General features: G+C 49.6%; 1 protein-coding gene across 1 annotated transcript in view; it reads right to left on the bottom strand.

The window, feature by feature from the left end:
* Positions 1 to 1,257: 1,257 nt before the first annotated feature.
* Positions 1,258 to 14,049, bottom strand: part of E2f2 (E2F transcription factor 2) — a 24,920-nt gene continuing 12,128 nt past the window's right edge. The window contains exons 5-7 of the mRNA XM_031377035.1: positions 10,802 to 10,934; positions 10,526 to 10,718; positions 1,258 to 4,723 (exon numbers count right to left, since the gene is read on the bottom strand). Coding sequence (XP_031232895.1) covers positions 4,443 to 4,723; positions 10,526 to 10,718; positions 10,802 to 10,934 — 607 coding nt within the window. The 3' untranslated portion in view covers positions 1,258 to 4,442. The remainder of the gene's footprint in view (positions 4,724 to 10,525; positions 10,719 to 10,801; positions 10,935 to 14,049) is intronic.

Below are 14,049 nucleotides of genomic sequence, written 5' to 3'. Positions count from 1 at the left end.
CTCATTACAGATGGTTGTGAGCTTCCATGTGGTTGCTGGGAATTGAACTCAGGACTTTTGGAAGAGCAGCCAGTGCTCTTAACTGCTGAGCCATCTCTCCTGCCCTGCTTGTTTAATTTTAACCTTTCTTTCTTTCTCTCTTTCTTTCTTTCTTTTTTTTTTAAGATTTATTTATTATTATAAGTAAGTATACTGTAGCTGTCTTCACACACACCAGAAGAGGGCATCAGATCTCATTACGGGTGGTTCTGAGCCACCATGTGGTTGCTGGGATTTGAACTCAGGACCTTCAGAAGAGCAGTCAGTGCTCTTACCCACTGAGCCATCTCACCAGCCCTCTTTCTCTCTTTCTTTCTCTTTCCTTCTTTCTTCCTTTCTTCCTTCCTTTCTTTCTTTCTTTCTTTCTTTCTTTCCTTCCTTCCTTCCTTCTTCCTTCCTTCCTTCTTTCTTTCTTTCTTTCTTTCTTTCTTTCTTTCTTTCTTTCTTTCTTTCTTTTTTGACATATCAAGTAGCTCAGGCTAGCTTATGCTTCCTAGTAGTTTTGAAACCCTGTCTCTTTCACCACCCAAATACTGGTTTCAGGTATACACCACTACACCTGACATTCCGAAACAGATGGCTCAGAGAGGAAGAGCGCTTTATGAACAAGCACAAGTACCTGAGTTCACATTCAAAACCAAATCAAACCAAACCCAAACCAAATGAGCATGCCGGGCTCACCGGGAGCCCTGTGCTTGGACAGGGAGGTACAAGAGGATTGCCGAAGCTTGCTGCCAGTCAACCTATCTGTAAAATAGGCAGCTCTAGGCGCAGTGACAGAGGAAGACACTTGAAATTGGCCTTTGTTTCTGTGCACCCACACCCATGTGTATGATGCTGAAGCCTCTGATTGAAGTCCCGCTTTGAGACATAGAAGACATGGTGAACATGGTTAGAAACAGGGAGGCTATGAGGGAGGCAACGGCACAGCCTGGTGAGGAGTGGGGCAGGCAGGCAGATCACACCGCAGAGCTTGGCACTGCTAACTCCAGGCATGGGAACAGCAAGGCAGGGAAGAGAGGACACAGGGGTGGGGCACATCAGCTGGGAAAATATATTCCTAACCCCCAGCCAAGGACCAGACCCTCCGTCAGTAATAAGTGTCATTCAGGAAGCACAATAGGGGTTGAGGTACAGTTCAATGGTTGGGCATGCATCTAACGTGTATGAGGGGTGGAATCCCCAGTTCTGCAAAAAGAAATCACGCCAACACAAAGCTGACCAGAGCTGCCATTATTTAATGCCCAATTATCACGACAGAATGAAACTTGGTGGTTGTACAAGGCAGGACTTTGGGTGAAAACAGGAGGTAGGTGACTCACGTGGAGTCCCAACCCAGACTCCCCCACCCCCAGGCATCCTCAAAACGATCAAAACCCACAGGACTTCATTCATATCTCCTAGGAGCCAGAAGCTGGCCAGACCTGTAGCCACCATGCTCCCTGAAGAGCCTGTGGGAGAAGAGACGACCTGGGTGGGGCGGGGCCTCTGTGTATGACAGAAACCAAAACTACCGCTTCTAATCAACCCCAGCGTTTTCAGACATGCTGAAGCTACAGAACACCCCATGTCGGCACGAGCAAACTCTTTACAACCCTAATCTGTGCAGAAGAGAGGCTGAGAACACACAGGGAGGGGAAACCACACTGCGCCCCCTGAAATAGTTTATAAACTCCCCCAAACTCCTACTCCTCACAGCCACACAAGCTGGCCTTGGCACCACAGAGAAGGGATTCATCCTGACATCTTCAATGGTGCATTTCCAAGCCTATTTACAAGTTTAATTCTGCTAAATGCTCTGGGGTCCCCAGGGACATCCCCAGGGGACACTGGTGGGGCTGGGAAACCTCCCTGAAGCAAGGATTTCCCTCAGAAAGAAACTGGCATGTTCCCACCCCAGCAGGTAAGCTCCCCAGGGCCTAAAGGACTCAGGCCGGGCAGTGACGCCTTCAATCCCAGCACTTGGGAGGCAGAGGCAGGCAGATCTCTGAGTTCAAGGCCAGCCTGGTCTACAGAGTGAGTTCCAGGACAGCCAGGGCTACAGAGAGAAACCCTGTCTCCCAAAAAAATAAAAAATAAAAGCCACTGAAAACAATGTTCCAAATGGGATATACCCCAATCTTTTAAAGCACGCTAAGGAACTTAGAGGTCTCAAGTATCATTGGCAAGAAAGAGGCATGAGCTTCTTGTTTCCCATGCGAGCAAGCCTCGGGCTTCTCCCGGGAGGTCCAGTCCCTTGACCAGGCAGGGTTGATGAGAGCTCAGAGATCAAAAGGCAACTGCTGAGAAGGCCTTCATCCATGCCTGTGCTGGGCCTTTAGTAACTGAGCTTGAATCTGGACGGCATTCTTCACCTCACTCCAGACAGGGACCACAGGCCTCTTCCCGCTAACCCTAGCTCTCCACCTGGAGCCCAAGGCACAGAGGTCAGGCATCTCCATTTTGAGTTGGTACATAGCTAAATGGCACAGACCAGGGAACAGCAATGCTGTCTCTGGCCTCAGGTGCATCAAACCAGATCCCAGGGAGCACTCTCATCACTCAAGGGTCCCCTTGTGTCTAGAACACACTGGGCTTCCAGGTGGTCTGAGAAACCCCCGTGCTTGGTAGAGACCAAGGACATGTCTGTAGCGGGTGTGTCTAACCTGCAGCATGGGCCACAAATACCTACAAACACAGCCCGACACAAAGTTGTAAACGTTCTTAAAACATCATGAGATTTTTTTTTTTTTTTGGTAGCTTATCCATGCAGTTCTTGAGGGTGAACTTTAGAGACGACGAGGTCACATATGTCAAAAGATTGGACACTCTCTGTGTAAAAGTAGACAAATTTCAAGTAGGGGAGTTGTGAGTCACTGACCACTCCTCGGACAGGATTAACTTTGTGGGCCCAGGAGGCTGAGCCAAGGAAAAGACAAATTAACCCAGATGGGTACCAGTTCATATTAGCTCAACATCCAAACTTCAAAATTCCAGTCAGCTAGCTAGGAGCTACTTAGCATAGCCAACTTCATCTTTTAAATCAATTTAATGCTACAAACTTACAACAACAACAACAAAAAGTGCTGCCCCATTGAGGCCCCGAGGAACCCAGGCTCCCTGAGGGTGGGTGGAAGGCCTCTCAGACCCTGTCACCCTGGGTACACCTCTCCACACACATGGCCTTGGCTAAGCCCCACACATTCTCCACCCCGGAAGGGCAGGAGAAAAGCAGATTCCTGTCCCCATCTGACCACAGGAACCCTGCATGGTCAGTCTATGGGCAAAAGAAGTGAGACCCAGAGCTCTTCCCAGATCCCCACACCAGGAGAGGTGGCAGGCAGCAGCCTATCTCCTCATGAGCTGCCGAGGCCTAGTCGGCAGGGAAGAGCACCCCATCCCTGCCACGCTCCAGCAGGGAAAGGTGCAAACCTGCCCCCAAGCTCCTGTCACATCTGACCTTGGGAGTGAAATGAGGGCTTGGGACGGTCGGTGTGTACCTGAATCTCCCCCTCCAACAACTGCAACCAAGAAACAAAATAGTCCTCCCAGGGAAACATGGGCAGCCCCCAGGCTGTTTCTTGTTTTCTTCCCAAACTTCTCTCTGCCTCCACCTTCCAGGTCTCTGACCTCTGAGGAAGGGCATCTAGGAGCCATGACACATGCCTCCTGCTTTTCCCAGGAGCTCTTCTGGGCTAATTCCTGAAGGCCGACATTTACATTCTGAGGCTCAGGAAAGCTAAGAGATTCAATGGGAAGCCAGCCCCCTCGGCTACCTCCCCCAGGGTAGCTACTGGAACCTTCTCTTGGATGGAGATATGGAGAATTCCCCACGCTGATGCCTTGGCTGGGCCCGACATCTACTAAAATAACAAAACCTAAGTGTAATTAATATTCAAGCAAACTGGATAGTCTCCTCAAGACCCAGGCGCCGCTATGGGGGCAGGAGGAAGGGGCAAGGAGCTGCCCTAGACCCCTGGAAGCCCAGATGTGCCCTTAGGCGCCGGGCGCAGGTGGGCCTGTCTGAGGAGAAACTAGAACAAATCTCCCTGCTAAAACTCAGGGTGGACAAACACACACAACTCAACTTGAAATAAATACAAAGGCGTTAAGTGCTTCTTGAAAAAGCCAGAGCCCTGCTGCCCCTCCGAAGGGGGCAGCGAACCCTTTCCCTGAACGTGGCCACCTGCACCTGTAGTCCTTCATGAAGGGGTGGGAGGTCAGAAGAGGAGGATCAGAGCTTAGCCCCACACACTCCCTAGCCACATCCTCCACACTGCCCTAGCTGGCCTCCACCGGAAGAAAGGCTGGAATGGAGCCGCTCACACACGGAAGGAGGGTGACACCTGGTGTTCGGTGTCCCCCATCTGGGCAGAGAGCCTGTCAATCTGTCTGTGAGGAGGTAGAGACAGATGCAGGATGCTTCAATTAATCAACAGGTCCCCAAGGTCATAGGAGTCGAAGAGGTCACTGATACCCTCCCCCTCATCCATGCCCCACAGGTACTCGTCCTGGTCCAAGGGCGGGGAGAAGCTGATCAGAGGGGAGCTGGCAGCCAGGATTGGGGACAGGAACTGGTCCTCAGTCTGTTGCAGAAGTGGGTGCGACAGCTCCAGCATGTTGTCAGTGGCTTCCAAGGGGACGAGGGACGGGGCTGGAGGCGGTGGAGGCGGTGGTGGCGGTGGTCCAGGCTGGGGCATCAGTACTGGTTTGGGAGACAAATAGATAAGGGTTATGCCTGGCTTTGATCACACAGGACAGTCTTCCTGCTCTCCAGATGACCGGCCCTTCCTACATCTCTTCCACTTAATGGCCTGGGGACAACGGATCTCTCCAGGCACCAGTCACAGAAACCTCATTCTCCCATGCTCCTCGTCTCCTCTTCACTGGGTGTGGCGACCTGCTCCCAAAAAACCTACCCTCCCCCACCCCGGAGCTTCTGAATCCAGTCCACCTTCTATCCTACAGGATTACGACGAAGCCATTTTCTGGTTCCTACATTTCCAGCTTCCCATCTCTCCTTACATCATTATAGCCACATACGACATGCGCATCTTTAAACAGCTTCCCCCTGGGCTGAAGACGTGGGGTAGTTTGTGGTTTGTGTAGAGGACCTGAGTTGGGTTCACAGCACCTAAACCTGGCAATCCCAGAGATCAGATGCCATCCTCGGCCTCTATGGGTATGTGTGTTCGTAAGCACATAACCACAGACAAATAAGCAATAAAAGGGGCCGCCCTTTCAACAAATGGTCCCGGGAGAGTGGGGTGTCTATGTGCAGAGGAATGAAGTTGGACCCTTAAACCACTTCTCAAAATTAGCTCAAAGCGGACGAAGGACCAAACGGAAGATCTCAATCTATTAAATTCCTACAGGAAAACCTAGAGCAAATTTTCAAGCCAAGCATGCCAGCAGCTTATAATGAGCTTCTGCCAGCTTGTTCTGGCACTTGGCAGGCAGAGGCAGAAGTACCATATGTTTGAGACTACGGAACAAGATCCTGAAGCAAAACAAGGGCTGGGAAGATAGCTCAGTGGTTAAGACGGACTGCACTGCGAGGACCTGAGTTCGAATCCCTAGTGCCCACATAAAAGACTAGTGTGGGTGGGAGTGCCTATAACCCTAGAATTGGAAGACACACACAGGTGGATCCCGAGAGCTCACAAGCCAGCCAGTCTGGCCAAATAATAGCAATTTCAGATCTAATGACTCCATCTCAAGGTAACAACTCAGAGGGTGATAGAGGGAGACACCGATGTCCTGCACACACACACACACATATATATATATACACACACACCAATTACAACCACCGTCATCACCTAAGCTTGGGGCTGAGGACATAACTCAACAGTAGAGCATCTGCCTAGTGTACACAGGCCCCGGGTTCGATCCCCAGCATATCACAATCATACCACATTGCTGGGATGACAGCAAGGGGCCTGGCAAAGGGAACCAGAATGTGGCTACAAACCTCAGCCCTGCTTCTTCTCAGTTGTGGACCCTGCTCTCTGTGTGTGTGTGTGTGTGTGCTTGTGTATGAAAAGCAGTACCAGGAATAGAAGCCAGGCCCTGTACATGCTAGGCAGGCACTTGACCCTTGAGCTACATCCTTAACCTTCTCTATACCTGTTACTTAGAAGTCGCAGAGACTGTCCTTGAACTCACCATCATCCAGGCAAGCCTCTTTCTTATGACCCTCCTGTCTCAGTCTCCCAAGAAGTGGGGAAGCACAGGCTCTTGCCACTAGGCCAGGTGAATATTTATGTGTTTGTTTATCTATGTATGTATCTCTTGAGTCTGGGTCTTACTGTGTTGCCAAGGTTGGCCCTGAATTTCTGGCTTCAGGCACTCCTCCTGTCTCACTTGTCTTCAAAGCCTGGAACTACAGGCTCCAACCCAAGTCTACCAATTTCAGATCCTCAGAATATATCTCAGAATGTCAGAGCCAGGATGGGAGTTAGAGGCAACTCTTACTCAAGCCCCTTCTACAATTAGGAAACTGAGATTACAACAGGTTAGCAACTCCCCCAGAGATCCCAGAACCTTAAATCCCAAGACTGCACTCTCCGCTTTGGGCCCGGCCTCTGGCTCTCCCATCTCAAAAAAGACTCTACTCTGGGGCTGGAGAGATGGCTCACTGGCTGCTCTTGAAGAAGATCTAAGATTCGTCCCTAGCACCTACACGGAGGCTCACCACTGCCTGTCTCCAGCTCCAGGGATCTCATGTCCTCTTCTGCCCTCTGCCAGGCAACACACACACACACACACACACACACACACAAAATAAAAATAAGCAAATCTTTAAAAACAACCAAAAACCTCTACTTCAAGCTGGAACATGCAACCCATATCTGTATTTTTGTGAGTGAGTGTGCATGGAAGTGTATGTGTGTGAGCGTAAGTCTATGTATGTGAGTGTGTGTGGAAGAGTACTGTGTAAGTGGACACCTTCATGACACCTTCCTCTTTATCCTTTCAGTGTACGAGTGTAAGTGTACAATTTCCTTTTCCTCCCTTCAATGCGGAGAAGATAGCAAGCAAACTGGCTCCGCCCTTGTCCACCCCAGGGCCTCCAGGTTTTCTTGCCAGCCCCCACCATCAGGGTCAGAACCCAGGGCCTCAGTGGCCAGGCTAACGCTCTACCCCTGAGCTCGGCTGCAGCCTCTGGCCTTCAGGTCTTACACCAGAAAACTGAGGAGACGCTCTACCACTCACTGTCTCCACGCAAAGTCCGGGAGGACAGCACATGCGCAGGAAGTTCTAGCCAAGCACGGTCTAGGAGGACGGCGCATGCGCAAGAAGTTCTAACTCTGGAGAGCTGCATGCTTGTTGATGCCTGAGCGAGAGGGCAGAGCCGCAGGATGGGGGAAAGGGTGGGGCACAGGAGGCACAGGTCTGGGTTAGAAGATAGTGACTAGGGAGGTGCCCAAAGAGAGAGATGGCTGGCACACAGAGAAGCCCTGGTCCCTGAACAACACCACCACCACTGGAGAGACAGGGTTTCTCTGTGTAGCCCTGGCTGTCCTGGAACTCGCTCTGTGGACCAGGCTGGCCTCGAACTCTGAAATCTGCCTGCCTCTGCCTCCCAAGTGCTGAGATTAAAGGCGTGCGCCACCACCACCAGGCCTTTTTTATTGACTATATTTTATGTGTACAAGCATTTTGACTGTGTGTATGTATGGTGCCATATGCATGCAGTGCCAGCAAAAAGAGGGCATCAGACCCCACCCCCTACCCGAACTGGAGTTAATAATCACCATGTGAATGCCAGGAGTTGAACTCAAGTCCTTTGCGAGAACAGCAAATGTTGGGGGCTGGAGAGATGACTCAGGGGTTAAGAGTCCTGACTGATTCCCAGCACCACATGGTGACACCCAGAACCTGTAATGGGATCTGATTTCCCTCTTCTGTGTGACAACAGACCACTCACACACATATACATAAATGAATGTTCCTAACACCCTCTCTCGAGCCTCCCTCCTCAACCCCTGAGAAAATGTAAAAACCAAGCTGGCCTCTACAGTCAGGAAGAAGCCATTCGTGTGACCTGGGGCGAGCAGAATCTCAGGGGAAGGCAAGGCCATTCGGCAGAGGTGGCTACTGAGTCACTAGTTGTACCAGCCACCTCCCAGCCAGGTGCGGGCCCTCCATTCAGGAGCCCTTCCTGGTTTACCTGTGCCCGAGGACACAGCACTGAGCCCCTATAGACCAAAGGTCAAGACATCACTAGGCTGCCTCCCAGGTGTCTGTCCTTGGCTACGTTGCATCATCTCTCCACCTTGGTTATCTAACCAGGAGAGAGGAAACCTCCTTCAAGGTGTGGTATGAAATAAGATAGTCCAATGTGGAGTCATGCTGAAAACAAAAAAACAGAAAACAAAACAAAACAAAAACTACTTAGCTACTGTCACCAGAGAAAGTTCTGAGCCTTCCTCAGGAAATCCAGTTAACCAGGCATGGAGGGGCCGAGCGGTGGTGGCGCACACCTTTGATCCCAGCACTTGGGAGGCAGAGGCAGGTGGATCTCTGAGTTCAAGGCCAGCCTGGTCTACAAAGTGAGCTCCAGGACAGCCAGGGCTATACAGAGAAACCCTGTCTCGAAAAACCAAAAAAAAAAAAAAAACCAGGCGTGGAGGTAACCTTAGTGATCCTATGACTGGCAAGAGCAACGGACCTCACCTAGAACTTGGGTTAGAGACCTTGTCTCAAACAATTAAACAGACCCGGGGCCAGCGAGATGGCTCTGCAGGTAAAGGTGCTTGCCTCTAAGCCTGCTGATCTGAGTTCGATCCCTAGGACCCACACGGTAGAAGGAAAGAACCAACTCCTGCAAGCTGCCCTCTGTCCACATGTGTCACAGTATGCTCCTACCCACATAGACACGCATCCACATATAACAACAAATAAATGTAAAATAAAGACATAAATAAGTCATCTGTAAAACAGCAACAAGGACTCAGGCTAGGGACGCGACTCAGTCGGTAGGATGCCGGCAGATTGTGTGCAAAGCCCTGGGTTTGCTGCCCTGCAGCACATACGCTAAGCATAATGGTGCATATCTATAATTCTAGCACTCAGGGGCTAGGGGCAGGAGGATGAGAATTTATCCTGAGACACAGAAAGTTTGAGGCTAGCCTGAACTACATGAGACCTTATGTCAAAACAAAACAAAAAAAACCTCACCAGGAAGAGCGGCACATGCCTTTAATCTCAAAACTCAGGGCAGAGACACTCTCTGAGCGTTTAAAGCCAGCCTAATCTTCAGGTGATGACGGAGAATACAAAGGTAATTATGGTTCTAGTTCTCTGAGGTTTTAGGGTGGTAGCTAAGAGCATAAACAGACATGTTTAGTAGCAAAAGTGTGAAACCAAAGGTGAAGCTTCACAGCTTCAGAACGGGTATTTAAAAGAAATTTGAGCCTGGCAGTGATGGCGCATGGCTTTAACTCTACCACTCAAGATACAGAGCCAGGCGGATCTCCAGGTACGAGGCCAGCCTGGTCTACAGAGTGAGTTCTAGGACAGCCAGGGCTACACAGAGAAACCCTGTTTCAGAAAAACAAAAACAATAATATACTTGTGTTGTGTGTATGAGGATGTTGCCTATATGTTGTATGTGTGTGTGTATCATATGGGAAATGAGTGTGTGTACACATGTGTGCAAGCATGTGGGTGTTTATGAGTGTGTGGTGTACTTGAGTGTGTGTGCGTGTGTGAACGTGTATGCATGTGACTGTGTGAGTGCCATGTGTGTGCTCACACACTTCTAGTGCTGGGAGGCACCCAAAAAAGCACTGGCTCCTCTAGAGCTATACTTATGGATGGCTGTAAGCCACCATGTAGGTGTTGGGACCAAACCTGGGTCCTCTTGTGCTCTTAGCTGCTGAGCCATCTCTTCGGCCTTGGCTATCCTAATGGTATAGAAGTATACTGAAATGTATAGACTTTGGCTATGGTTCATTTCAGTGCATGATGTTTTTTTACTTACAAAGTCTAAACTTTTAATTAATTAAAATATCTGAAAGACCCACAGGCCGAGGCTGTGGCTCGGTGCCCACTTACCCAGGATGCATCGTGCGTGGGTTCAACTCCCACCCCACACACATTCCACCACTCACCAAGGCTTAACTGATTGCCACGTGTTTGGCTGCAAGCCACCCTCATAGCAGTTGTGGCAGTAGAAGTAACAGTTATTGCCAGGCCAAACATTCGGTTTACATTAGTTCACTAATCCTTTTAATAACCTGCGAGTGAAATATTAACTACTCTTGCCCAACTTACAGATAAGGAAATGGAAGCAGAAACTGTCAGAGGGCACACAGCTGAGGGGATGGATGAGTGGCTGAGCTGACACAGGGATGCATGTGGGTTTTGCAAAGCGTGAAGCTCAGTGATCACACCTGAGGACACTGGGCTCCTCTGCTAGGAGTATGCTGGGTAACCGACAAATGCAGCCTGGGAAGGATTAGTGCCATGCCCACCTCCCATCCCAGGGAAGGCTTACCTGACGAGTCTATGGTCTCTGCAATCCCAGGGTCAGAGCTGCAGCCAGGCTGAGAGCAGTCAGGGATGGGGCTGAGGGTAGAGGTGGAGGGGAGGTCCTCCTTGGCAGGACTGTCTGGCTCCTGCCCTTCCTCCGGACACAGGTAGACTTCAATGGGGCCTTGGGTACTCTTTAGATAAATCTGCAGGTTCTCCTAGAGGAGGAAGAGAAACCATCTTACAACAATGGACACAGATGCACAGGTCAGCTAGTTCCAGTGGACACAGGGAGCGCTACCCATTTGAGCAAGCTCAGCCCAAGCCTGACACTGCCCAGCCCTGCTACAAGGACATCACCATTCCACTGTCCAGTCTGCGAGTCTCCTTGTAGGGAGGACACCTTGTTTTTCCTTGGGGGAAACCAGCCTTCCCTACCCGTGTGAAGCCATGAAGATTGTGGAAATCACCCTCCAACTCCAATGACCCCACTTGTGATGCAGCTAAGAGAGTCAGGGTTATGTGGCTCGCTCAGGGTGTCACACGGCTGAGGTCAACCCAACCGGCATTAGGTACAGGACTCTGACTGAACATGAGAACAGAAGGTCCCTTCCTACCAGGGTGGCTGAGCTGTTGTCACACAAGCTTTCTACCACAGGAGGGGAGCCCTCTTGAGAATAGCACAGAGAGAGGCAGGCAGGGGTAGACGAAGCCCTCAACAGATGGGAAGCATGACTTGAGTCATTGAATTAAACTTGGTCTCCAATCTTCAGATCCTGGGCTTGTCACTGGTTTTCCCCTTGCCCATGGGCTTAAACAAGCTGGACTGGGTTCCTTTCCACTCTGTGTCTATATAAGACCCAGTGAATACACACACACACACACGCGCACGCACACACACATGCACGCATATACACACACATACTCACACATGCATACAGACACACACGCATACAGACACATACATACACACGCGCGCACACACACACATGCATACAGACACGCACACACGTGCACATACATATACACTCACACGCACGCACACACATACACACACATACAACACATGCGCGCACACACACAGACACACACATACAAACACACACAGACACATACACACACATACAGACACGCACACAAACACACGCCCACACATGCGCACACACACAAAGACACACGTATACACACACACAAAGACACACACATATACACGCACACACACACGTATATACACATACACGTGCGCACACACACAGAGACACATACAGGCACGCACACCCACACATACATACACACATACACACACACATATACACACGCACACGCACACACATATACACACACACGGATACAGACATCCACACATACACACACATATACACACACATGTGCACGCACATACACGTAAGCACACACACAGAGACATATACAGGCACGCACACACTCATACATACACATACACACACACACAGAGACACATACACGCGCACGCACACACACACACACACATACACACACACACACACACACACACACACACACACACACGCACAAGTTCAGATCTCTATGCATCACTTTGCCTGGCAGAAACCCTGGTAATCTCTGATACTTAGTTTACCTGTCACATTGCCTGGGTCTCCTGCAACCCACTAGGTCCTGAGCTGAGGGGTGGGGCTTACCTCTGCAGTATGAGTTCCTTCAAACACATCATTTCAGGATGTGCCACACCCTAAAACAAATTGAGCACCACATTCTTCTGTAAAGCTTAGAACACCAACAGGCTGGCATCCAGCTCCCTTGGCGGAGGGTTTGCCTAGCAGGTATAAGGCCCTGGGCTGCAGCTCTTCCTGCACCATCTAAATGGATGCTGGATGCGCCATGATCCCAGTATTCCAGAAGCAGAGGCAAGAGGACCAGAGTTTCAAGGTTGTCTTTGGTTACACAGTGAGTTTGTGAGGAATGTTGTCAAAGATAGACCAGAGAACTGAGATTTAGTGTGGTTTTAAAAAAAAAAAAAAAAAGGAGGATCTAGCCTGGCTAGTCTGGAGCTGATGAGGAAGGAAGTGACTCAGGACTCAGCCTCAGACTGAAAGCCGAGGACTGCCCGCAGCCCACCAGGGAGCAGCATGCACAAAGGCCCTGCACTGAGGATGCTGAGTTCCAGACAGGCTGACGTGGCCAAGAACAGAGATATGAAGGCGGCTTAGGAGAGGAATCGGGGAGTCCTCTGGGCTCAGAGCACACAAGCTTTACAGGAGCATTAAAGATTTTGGGGGGTTGGAGAGATGGCTCAGGGGTTAAGGGTACCCCCTGCTCTTCCAGGGGACCCAGATTTGACTACCAGAGTGCTCACATGGCTGTTAACATGAGCCTGAAACTCCAGCTGCAAGGAGACCCAACACCCTCTTCCGATCTCCAGTCACAGCATGCACATAGCACACAACATACGCAGGTAAAACACCCAAACATACACATAAAAATCTAAATAAATCTTCAAAAATTAATTAAAAAGTTAATAAAAAAAAAAGTTTGGTCTTGGGATAGAGATCCCTTAACAGAAAAGTACCTGCTGTCAAGAATAATATACGGCCAAGCAGTGGTGGCACACACCTTTAATCCCAGCACTTGGGAGGCAGAGGCAGGCAGATTTCTGAGTTCGTGGCCAGCCTGGTCTACAGAATAAGTTCCAGGGCAGCCAGGGCTACACAGAGAAGCCCTGTCTCGAAAAACCAAACAAACAAACAAAAAAAAAATTAAAAAAAAAAAAAAATAATATATGAACGAGAAAACTGTCTCAACTGACTCCCACTAGTTGTCTCTGATACACATACACAGTGACTAGATAAATAATAAAATTAAATTAAAAATTTTTTAAATTTGATCTTGTGCCAGGAATTGTGGTATCTGCCATTAACACCAGCATTTAAAAGGCAGAGGCAGGAAGACTATGAATTTGGGGTTAGGCTGGGCTACACTGTGTATTTAAAGCTAGACTGACCCACACAGACAGGCCCTGTTTTATAAAAAGCCAAGGGTGGGCTAGCGAGATGGCTCAGCGGGTAAGAGCACTGACTGCTCTTCTGAAGGTCCTGAGTTCAAATCCCAGCAACCACATGGTGGCTCACAACCACCCGTAATGAGATCTGACCTAGCTACAGTGTACTTATGTATGATAATAAATAAATCTTTCGGCTGGAGCAAGCAGGTTTTCAGCAAGCGGAGTTGAGAGCAGAGGTCCTAAAAATTCAATTCCCAACAACTATATGAAGGCTCACAACCATCTGTACAGCTACAGTATAATAATAATAAATAAATCTTAAAAAAAAAAAAAGAAAGCAAGGGTACAGGTACAGCTCAGTTGTAGAGAATGTGCTAGCATATGGGAGGCACTGGGCTCCATCCTCAGCACTGAAGGCTTAGGTCCTCACCCTAACTGCAAAGAGAAAAATCCCTGTAAAATGCCCTCAGGCCAGAACTTAGTCTCCATTGTTCCTTCCAGTCCGACACTTCTGCCCCAGACTCCAGAATGGACCAGTGGAGCTTGGGAAG

Source organism: Mastomys coucha, unplaced genomic scaffold (genome assembly GCF_008632895.1).
Source record: "Mastomys coucha isolate ucsf_1 unplaced genomic scaffold, UCSF_Mcou_1 pScaffold18, whole genome shotgun sequence".
In the NCBI taxonomy this organism is placed as follows: Eukaryota; Metazoa; Chordata; class Mammalia; order Rodentia; family Muridae; genus Mastomys; species Mastomys coucha.
This window is presented reverse-complemented; position numbering and strand designations above follow the sequence as displayed.